Genomic DNA, 11,124 nt, shown 5'->3' with positions numbered 1-11,124 from the left:
GTAGGTTGCAGTGATGTTAGGGGCGGCAGATTAGGGGTTAATAATATTTAACAAGTGTTTGCGATGCGGGAGTACAGAGGTTTAGGGGTTAATATGTTTATTATAGTTGTGGCGATGTCGGGAGCGGCAGATTAGGGGTTAACAATTTTATTTTAGTGTTTGCGATGCGGGAGGGCCTCGGTTTAGGGGTTAATAGGTAGTTTATGGGTGTTAGTGTACTTTTTAGCACTTTAGTTATGAGTTTTATGCTACAGTTTTGTAGCGTAAAACTCATAACTACTGACTTTAGATTGCGTTACGAATCTTGCGGGATAGGCTGTACCGCTCACTTTTTGGCCTCCCAGAAAAAGCTTGTAATATCGGCGCTATAGAAGTCCCATTGAAAAAAAACTTTACGCAAATTGCGTAAGTTAATTTGCGTTAAGGCCAAAAAAGTTTGAGGTACAGCTGTACCTACAAGACTCGAAATAGCAGCGGTAGTGAAAAAGCAGCGTTATAACCCATAATGCTGCTTTTTTACTCATAACGCAAAACACGTAATCTAGCCGAAAGTTAATTGTACCTGTTTAGGTTCGTATCGTTAACAGTATAAAGAATGGGAATCACTGACTAATACCCATCACATTTTTGAAGTGTAATGCACAAGTTTAAAGGGATATGAAACCCATTTTTTTTTTCCTGATTCAGACAGAGCATGCAATTTTAAGCAGTTTTCTAAATTTTTTTATTCCTACTATCAATTTTCTTCGTTCTCTTGGTATCTCTATTTGAAAAGCATGTATGTAAGCTTAGGAGCCGGACCATTTTTGGTTCAGCACCTGGGTAGAGCTTGCTGATTGGTGGCACTGGCTAACCACCAATCAGCAAGCACTACCCAGGGTGTCATGTATTTTTGGCAGGAAGAGTCTCCAGGGCGAGCCTTGTTCCTTTTCTCACCCTTACCTTAAAGTGAAGGTTAAGTTTTAGTTATTACACTTCTTTCCCTGTAAATAGTATCCAAATAAATGTGAGTTTAATTCATCAAAATGCTTGTTTCGCTATATTAATGTATTTATTACCTCTTCTTTATCCTATTCATCAGACAGTTTAAACAACCTGTTTTTTGTTTTTTTTTCCCTTATCCTGGTCACGTTTTTTTCAAGCCAATAGAGACACTGGCCGTTAGGCGGCCGTCAAATTACGTCACCGCAAAACTCTAACAAATGCGCATGCGTTGTATTTACTTCCTATGTGTCTTCCTATTAGTCTCAACGCGTGTTCTAGTTTTGCGCATGTGCTTTCCTCGATTCCTCCGGCTACGTCTTGTGTTTTGTCAAAGTTGCAACAGTATCTTGGGCTGCAGTCGTGTTGGATACAAATTCTGATCGTCAAAAAAAAAAAGCTGTTGCATTTATATTCTATTCTAACAACATAGTAATGAATGAATAGCTATTCATTGAATACTATGTTGCAACTGTGAGTCACGCCTGCGCTTTAGCTCTAACAAATGTTTAGGTCACGCAGGCGCAAATACAACTTACGGCGAGTGGTGCGCATGCGCAATTGCTCATGAAAATGTGAACTCGCTTTTGAACAACGTACAGAGCGGGTGGGACTGCTCTGTACGTAATGTAATGAATAATCCGGAAATCAATGGAGGGAGGAGCAACAAACGGCCGGGAGAGTAAATATAATATGTTTATAACACTATAATCTATATACTAATGTTAAAAAAAAAAAAATAGCGATCATGGTATTTAGGACTTAGATAATATATTACAGGCAACAATACCGCTAAACTTAACCTTCACTTTAAGTACATTTTGATAATGATTTGCCATTTTTATATAATTCACATAAAACATTGAAGGCCATATTACCCCCTTTAAAAAAATCTAATGATCTTTCTAGTGAGGGTTTTCATCTCCCTGTTTGTTCATAGGGTCTATCTTTTGCAACCCATGCCAAGTATCAGCCATATGTACACACCACTAGGTACCAACTGCTCATCCCCCCCCCTCCCTTTGAACAACTAAATAAATAATAAGACAGACCAGGCAGTCATATAGCTGTTGTTCTCAAAGCCTTTAGCCAATCTAAACCCTGCTGTGAGAACTCTAATAGGCCACTCATTTGCTTCAATCACTACTGCAGCAACATCCATTTTATTAGTAATAATTTTAGCATAATCCAGAAATATAACTAATTATTTTAAGTCAGCTCAGTATTATTGGTGTTACTTTGGCTCAGTGTATTACAGTAGTTACAACAAAGCATATTGTATACTACACAGTGTTCTAAGAAAAACTGTGAATGCATCATTTTTTGTAACAGGAAAACAGTGCTCTTTATTGAACCCATGCGACTGTGTTATACAATACTTATTTTAACAAGCAGTTCCTGTATATAGTTTTCCACTCTGCATTTGCCTCATGTAAGCCCAATTACTGCAGTCTGCCAAATAGATCCTGTATGTATAATGAGAGAATCACATTATAATTGTACCAACTTCTCAAAATGCCAGTAAATGTTTTTAAAAAAAAAAAAAAAACAGTATTGTGCAATGTGTGCACATTTAATATGTTTTGTTAGAGAAACTCACCTTTTTAAGCACAATGCTTCCCTATATTGTGTCCCCCAAAATAGCCTCTGCTTTACTTTTCAGAGCCTGTCGCATCACAGGGTTGTTGTTAATCAAACCCCTGTTCATCTCAACAGAGGCCATATTTGGGGGAAACATATAGGGAAGCATTTTGTTTAGAAGGTTAAGTGACAAATAAATTAATTGTAAACATAACTGCACAATACTGTTTAAAAAACAAAAAACAAAAAAAAAAACATTGACTGGCCCTTTTAGTAACTGACATTTTTTTTTCTGAAGTGTTTTTTTTTTTTTACCACCAGGTGGTAGCATTGCAAGTTATGATTTAACAGCATGGGTGTGTCTTTTAGTAAGAATGTTGCTCAAACAAGTTTAGATCTGAAAGATTTTTATAATTTGAAGTATGTGAACTTTCAAGATATATAAATATACAAACCAACAGTAGTTTGCAAATCTTTTTTTCAGCTTAAGAACTATTGGAATGTTAACAAAAAAACATTCTACAGTCAATGTAGCAAAGTTTTTGTCATGTTTAAAATGTATTGAGTTCACATATAAAAGCTTCCATGACTATCCAAATGCAAAATTGCTAATTGTGGGTTTAGCCATGGGTTGGGGCTGAGCAATTAAATTTGATAACAATGAAAAAGAAAAAAGTCTGGATGACTTATTTATTTGCAGTTTCTTTTAAATTGGCCGTTTGCATCTTGTGCACTGAACATGCTTTTAAACTTATGTATGCATGAGAACTAAAGGGGCATACAAATCTAAATTAAAAGCAAATCTAAATTAAAAGCATATACTTTCTTGAGCACTGTATGGAAGTATTTGCAACAATGTTTGTAGCAATGCTATACATTTAGGGCGAGATTACATATGCGAGATAAGTTCACCTCTTACATCGGGGTGAATCACATATACAGCGCCAGCAGATCATATACTGCTGTAAGTCGGATAAACTGGAAAGGTCCAAAAATGTGCCTAAGTAAAAAACAAAAAAAGTTAAAATCGCCTGTAAAAATCCAACCCATCTCCCAAAAATTCCCCCACATCGCAATCCACCTAATAAAGTTATGAACCCCTAATCCGCCAACCTCCCACATTGCAATCTACCTAAATAAAGCTATTAACCACTAATCCACTAGACCCCACAATGCAAACTACCTAATTGATCTATTAACCCCTAAACTGACAACCCCACAACGCAAACTAGCAATCTAATTACTAAGCTCCCTAACCTAACACCCACTAAGTTAACCCCAATTAAACTGCAATTGCATAAAATAAAATAATATACCAAACATTTACCAAACTTATAAAAAACTAAATTACCCTATCATTACTGAAAATAAAAAAAACCTTCCCTTACTCAAAATAAAAAAATAAAAAATAAGATTACATTAAAAAAAAACTAAGATTACAAAAAATAACAAAATCTAAGATTACAGAAAATAATAAACTAAATTATCCAAAATAAAAAATTAACCCTAATCTAATACCCCTGTTAGGGGTTAATATTTAATTAGGTACTTTGTGTTGTGGGGGGGTTGGCGGTTTAGGGGTTGATAGTGTTAATAGGTAGTTTGCTATGTGGGGTGTTGGCGGATTTGGGGTTAATCACTTTATTAGGTACTTTGTTATGTGGGGGTTGGCAGATTAGGATTTAATAAATTGTATTAGTTATTGCGGTGGGGTGATGGCGGTTGAGAGGTACATATTGCACATGAGTTAGGTGTTTGTTAAGGCTTCTAAGGAGTTATGGTACTTATATATTCAGCGCAAGGCTTGCTGCGCCTGCCTATGTATGGCGAGGTGAAAATGGAGAAACATTTTTCCATTCTCGCCAAGTAAGTTCTTGCGCTAAATATATGATACCGACTTGCGACGCTGGTTCTATGTTAATTTATGGGAGTAAAAACAGCGGACAATGGGTAAGATATATATGTAGGCGGCGCCGTATATGTCATCGCAAGATATACAAAAATATTGTTGAGGCTGGCATTTGCGCCCGATGCAGCATATGTGATCGGGTCCGGTACACTGAGTATACCAAGGTACTGTCTAAACCAGTGATTGGCATCTTCTAAGCACACAGGGGATGCAGATCAATATTTTGTCACTCCCGTGCCCAGAATTGAACCTGGGTTTCCTGTTTTTTTTTATCTTTGAGCCACTGGAGGGCTCTTGCTGACACTGAGCAACTTTTGTGACTACGTATCTACACTACTGTGCTCTTTTGCTCCACCTACATGCCAGCTGAAGGTAGTTCTCTAATTAGCCTGCTAAAAAAAAGGAAGCTTTACATTTTCTTCCCTGCCCTGACATTGTGGCTCATCCTCTTTGTGCCTCTGACCGGTATCCTGCAATATGCTGTATTGTTGATTTCCTGGTTCCTGAACCTAGCAAGTCTTCTGACCTTTCTTCTGGAATATCCTTGTGTTTTTCATGAAATGGCACTGGTTCCTGGTTTTCTGACTCCTGACTTGAATTTGGACTTTCGTCTTGTATTTAATGACTTTTGCCTGTGTACTCCCGACCTTGTCCTCTCATAGGGGCTGATTTAAGAAAGTGTGAGGGGACTTGATACAATGTAGCATATAATGTCCGCCGCCCATCAATAAATGCCGTCAGCATATGCTGTTGGCATTTATCATTCCACAAGTAGTTCTTGTGGACTGCTTGTGCAATGCCGCCCCCTGCAGATTCAAATTAATCAGGCAGATTGATGTCCGCAGTCTCAGAGCAAGCAGACAAGTTATGGAGCAGCTGTCTTTAGGCGGCTGCTTCATAACTGCTGTTTCCGGCGAGCCTGAAGGCTCGCGCGGAAGCAGGGGCATCAAGCTCCATTCGGATAAATCTTTTGTGTCACAGACTTTTGTGTCACAGACTTTCCAGCCTAAATCAAAGTTTCAATGATCGAAAAAACTTTATGTATCAAAACTAGGCGTTCAACCTCCATGCCAATAAATTTAGAGATTTGAGATACTAATGGAAAAGAGACACTTGAGACAACAGGTCTTGTCTCAGAAATAGAAGCCATGGAGGAGATGAGGACATTTGCACTAGATCCACATAATATGTTCTGCGGGGCCAGGCTAGAGCAATTACTATTACTGAAGCTGACTCCTGTTTTATCTGAGCAATGACTCTTAATGGAAAGGAAACAAAGAAAACATGTATGCTAGATGGAATTCCCATGGACATACCAAGGCATTTATTATGTGAACTCTTGAATCTCTTGATCTTGCAAAATACCTTGGAAGCTTAATTTAAGTGAGAGGCCTCAGATCTATGTCTGGTGAACCCCATTTGCCTGAAAGACTAGCTTGCGTCAACACAAACGCCCTAGATGAGTTAAGGAAGAAATCCCAAGGTTGTATTCACCAAGAGATAGATTGTCTGACCGACAAATCCAGAATAAACTGCTGTTCCGATTGCAGATATCCTTTGACCACTGATTGTGCCTAAACAGATGAAGAGGTCAGAAGTAGAGTTAGTTCAAGTAAACAGTGTCCAAAGCCACAACCATAAAATCCGCTCCCTCCATGCAGTAAGCTACTGATAGAAATGAAGCAGGTTTCAGGGACAGACACACCTTAAATTATATTCTGCATGATTCGGTCAATAATAGATGCATTAGGATAGAATATATGATCTCTCATAGAAAGGACATCCTTTTAGGTGGATATAAAGAATTCTTTGGAACATTGATCCTCCAGCCATGATTTTGGAGGAAAAACAGAAACCTTTGGATGTGAGCAATAGCTTGAGGATGTGAAGAAGCCTGCAAAAAGATATCATCCTGATAAGGGACAAATGAGATCCCCTGAGTTCTGATAACCGCCATAATACTAACCGTCGTAATACTCCTAGCACCTTATTAAGATGTGTGGATTTGCATTCAGACCAAATAGAAAGATGATAATTAATACTATATGTCTAGAAATGCAAACCGTAATAATCAATGGTAATCCCTGTGGATAGAGATGCGCAGGTACGATTCTTAAGGTCTGTGAATTAACCCTGTTACATCAAGGGTAAAAATGTGCTTCCATTTTGAGATTAAGTACCCTTAGAGATTTTTTGGGGGGGTTCTTAAGTATATTACACAATACAGTTACACTCATAATAACAATATCTAAAAAAATGATTTTAAAAAAATTGCACAAAAAAGTTATAAGGGCTCAACAGATATGAGATCTCAGGTGTTAGAAAATAAAGGCAGGCAAAAAGATTTAACATTGACATACATATATATACATGTCAAAAGATGGATATGTATGCATATAAATACGTCTATATATGTATACATATTCATGTATTTATATGTGTGTATATATGTCTGTAAATACATAAATAGACATTTAAATATATAAATACATATATACATATATAAATACATATATACATGTAAAAGCATATTTATGCAATATTCATATTTAACAAAGTGTTATACTATATATATTATATAGCGCCCCAATTAACAGTACATCAGATGTAAACAAAAGGATATGCTACTTATAGTAGATGAGCAGGACCAAATAGTTAGTGTTGCTGCCTCTTACATGTCACGGCACTGGAGACCGGGTAATAAATAAAATAGAAAATGATAAAAAACAAAGCGCAAATCTAAGCGCAGTAGGTCAAATCACACAAGTAATTTATTAACATTCACGAATAAAAACTCACAAATTTCAACCTCAAACAAGTATATAGTACTATATCTAGATATATATTTCAGAAATCTGCTGTTAAATGAACTCTATGCTCGTATAGCTTCTCAGAAAGACTAAGTACTCAAGAAAATCAAACAGGATCTGTTACCAACACAACACTAAACAATTAAAATCATAGGAGTGAAACTAACAGATTGTCTCAGATTAATACTGCGATAGAAACGGAGATTGAAACTATCAGATAGTCACTGACAGAATACCGTAATCACATAAAACATAGTACACCTTTATGTCTGTGTCCCTTAGAATTATTAGAATACAGAAAGACCCTCCCATTGAGAGATTTACACAATTAGCATATGTGAACTATTGATGTTAATCTTTACAAACGGCGCACACAGAATATAGGGACCGTCTCCCTATCAGTACTAACCTAGTTAAGGAATAGTTGCACGGATGTACAACTGATAAACCTGTATACATAAACAGGACAACATTATATGATTGAAGAGTCTAGTAAATGTCCAATCGAATCAACTCTAGGTAATAAAGATAAAAATTCATAACCTGTGTATATAAACAGGAATATACCATTTGATTGGTACAAAACATATACCGCAATTCTGGTAAGGGACGAAATAATTTATTACCAAGTACCATTTATTGAGAAGGTACAATTGATACAAAAATTGTTCAGACTGTCTTTATCATATAACACCAGATATTACAGTAACTTGGCCTGGACACACGTTTGGAGCATAAGATTCACTTCTGACTGAACAGCACAGTCGCTAATATAAGCAATTTTTATTGAAGGTGTCTAATGGCTAGGTATTCATAGACTCCCAGAATTATCAATCATGATTTGTAGCTTATTATAAGAACAAATATCGGTTTCTTTATAAAACCCACTGTGCAAGACAATGTGTACACCATAAACACGAACTGACAGATATATGTAAGGGAAGGAGAATTGAGACTGAGCATTAACTTAATAGACATAGGATTTACGCAATATTAGCAAGTCAACCCTGTCTCCCCACATTACATTTATTTGATTACAGGTGACGAGAATAAATTCCCCAATTTACTAAATCTTATTTATTAAACATATTTCCATAGGTGATGGCCTCCAATACCTCAGGCCTATATTAAAAATATTTAGCCATCACCTTTATTTAGAAATACCCAACAGAGTGGTTATTTTAATATATGTATGTTTGTGTGTGCGTATTTTAATCAATAAACTAATAAAAGTTATGTTTTAATAACACCCGGATCACACGCCTCTTCAGCCTAGGCATAGAGTGCTAGCTGCATTCTGTCAGTGGATCCTCTATCCACTTCTTTCTTGCTATAGTTCTAATCAATGCAGAGCACCAACCCACAGTTTATAAACATAATCCATTCCACTTGTGGCAAAATTTAAATGCAACAAGTAGGACGCTAATTGACTTATTATTTGTGGGGACTGCCACAGTAGTGCCATTGTAAACCTTTGTAGTTTAGAAGTATGAGGTATGATATGGGCACTAGAAACCGTAGTGGTCTCTCACTTGTGGCAAAATTTAAATGCAACAAGTAGGACGCTAATTGACTTATTATTTGTGGGGACTGCCACAGTAGTGCCATTGTAAACCTTTGTAGTTTAGAATAAGTCTAATACTCTGGTGAATCCAGAGTTTCTCTACAATTGAGCACACAGGCGAATTTGACAACATGGAATCCACTTGGGACAGAGACAGGCAGGCACGACATACCAAAAGAGAGGCAGATTTAAATGAAATTTTCGAAGAAGGTCCGAATCAGGGTAATAGTCAAATACCAAATACTCTAGATGGATTACTAAAAGATGCTCATAAAACCATGTTGAAGCAAGATAGAGTTTGGTGGAACAAACATTTTTTCGATAAATATCTAGAAAAGAAACTTATACCAAGAGGGCTACGTATACAGCTCTTTCCAGCATTTGAATTCAGGAATCAAACACATGCACAAGAATGGGAGGAAGCGCTCTCCGAATGTTCAGCCAAATTGATGAAAATTCTGATAAAGCATGATAAGGCAGAATATGATTTATTAGAAACCAAAATCAAAGAATATAATGATGCATTAAAAAAATACGAACTAAATCCTGAGTTTGACAGACTATATAAAACTTATCAAAAAGAACTGGATAAGTATGAAGATGAACTAAAATCCACCAAACAGGGAAAGCTAAATAGAGATATACAAGACTACACTAACAACAGAGTCTATAGATGGAGGAACAGAGGCTTCTTCAGAAATCCAACAAGATATCCGAAAGTAACAATAGTGCAAAGCGATATATCGGATACAGATGGAGATGAAGGCAGCTCGACAGATGGTAGTTCAACCAACATTACTCCTACTACCCTTACATCAAGAGCCTCCAGTCGTAATAAACGGAAAGATTTTTTAGACTCAAATGGAAAAGACGAAGGACCCGCAGAGGGAGGGGCAAAAAACAAAAGACCCGCAAGAAACCGGAATCGGAACCAAATGGAACAGCAGAGCAACTGGAGACAACAAAGGAGGGCTCCGAGCCCCTTCTCCCAAATTCGATTAAATCATTAAATGTAATAAATCTGTCTCAAATACCATTAACCAAAGATCATATATCGGTATTATCGAAGGGCCTGTCATTCTGCCCCACAACTAACATAGACAAATTTGAAACCATTAAGGATGTACAACTGTATATACGTAAACTAGCTCTTAATAAATTCTTCTCTAATACAGAAAGTGAATTGGAATGGAATGCTGATGAACTGGAATGCATCAATAACATGGAAAACTTGCTGGAAGAATCAGATGCCCAGACACCAAATTCATGGAGGAAAAATATCAAAAACAAGTCTACTTTTATGCCAAGAAATGTCAATACCCCTCAGCTAGATGTATTCAACGAGATGGTCTGTAATGACATCACGGCCTTGTCAATAACACCAACATGTAAAAATCTAACATTCAAGGAGAGACAAGCATTACAAGATCTGAAACAAAGAGATGAAATCGTGATACGCAATGCAGATAAAGGAGGAAACATCGTAATCTGGCCCTTAGAAATGTATCTCAAAGAAGTACACAAACAACTTAGAAATCAGAGCTGCTACACGAAATTACTATTGAATCCGACAAACGGATACCAAAAAATATATGATAATATGATCAATCAGGCCTTCCTGAGAGGAACAATCTCTGATAAAGAAAAGAAATTCCTTACGGTACCTAATCCGAAAATAGCAACCTTCTATATAATACCCAAGATCCACAAAGATCAAGAGAATCCGCCAGGAAGACCCATCGTCTCAGGGATAGGCTGCTTGACGGAAAAAGCCAGCCAGTATGTAGATTATAGGTTGCGTAAATTTGTCCATGAGTTACCATCATATATACGAGATACGACACAGATACTCCAAAGACTTGAAGGCATTAATCTAAACAAAGAGACGTGGCTTGTCACAACGGATGTGGAATCCCTTTATACATCAATAGAACACAGGGATGGAATCAAGGCAGTGGAATATTTCCTAGAAAGATGCTCTGAGGAAGACAAGGAACATGATAGTTTTGTAATCCAACTATTAGGATTTATATTAAACTATAATTTCTTTATATTTGACAATAAATTTTATTTGCAAACCAGAGGAACAGCCATGGGGACGGCATGTGCCCCCACCTACGCCAATCTCTTTCTGGGCTGGTGGGAGGCTGAATACGTATTTACAGATGCCAACAGAAAATACACCGACATGGTCCCCATTTGGCTAAGATATATAGACGATATCATCTTCATCTGGGAAGGATCTCATGAGTTGCTACTAGAATTCCTGAACATCCTTA

At 37.0% G+C, this 11,124-nt stretch overlaps 1 protein-coding gene across 1 annotated transcript in view; it reads left to right on the top strand.

Moving 5' to 3' along the window:
- Positions 1-1,279: 1,279 nt before the first annotated feature.
- The window catches only part of LOC128649301 (fibrous sheath CABYR-binding protein-like), an 89,426-nt gene continuing 79,581 nt past the window's right edge, over positions 1,280-11,124 (top strand). The window contains exon 1 of the mRNA XM_053702500.1: positions 1,280-1,663. Within this exon, the coding sequence (XP_053558475.1) occupies positions 1,633-1,663 (31 nt within the window). The 5' untranslated portion in view covers positions 1,280-1,632. The remainder of the gene's footprint in view (positions 1,664-11,124) is intronic.

Source organism: Bombina bombina, chromosome 2 (genome assembly GCF_027579735.1).
Source record: "Bombina bombina isolate aBomBom1 chromosome 2, aBomBom1.pri, whole genome shotgun sequence".
Classification (NCBI taxonomy): domain Eukaryota; kingdom Metazoa; phylum Chordata; class Amphibia; order Anura; family Bombinatoridae; genus Bombina; species Bombina bombina.
The sequence above is the reverse complement of the archived record's forward strand: the minus strand, read 5'-3'. Positions and strand labels throughout refer to the sequence as shown.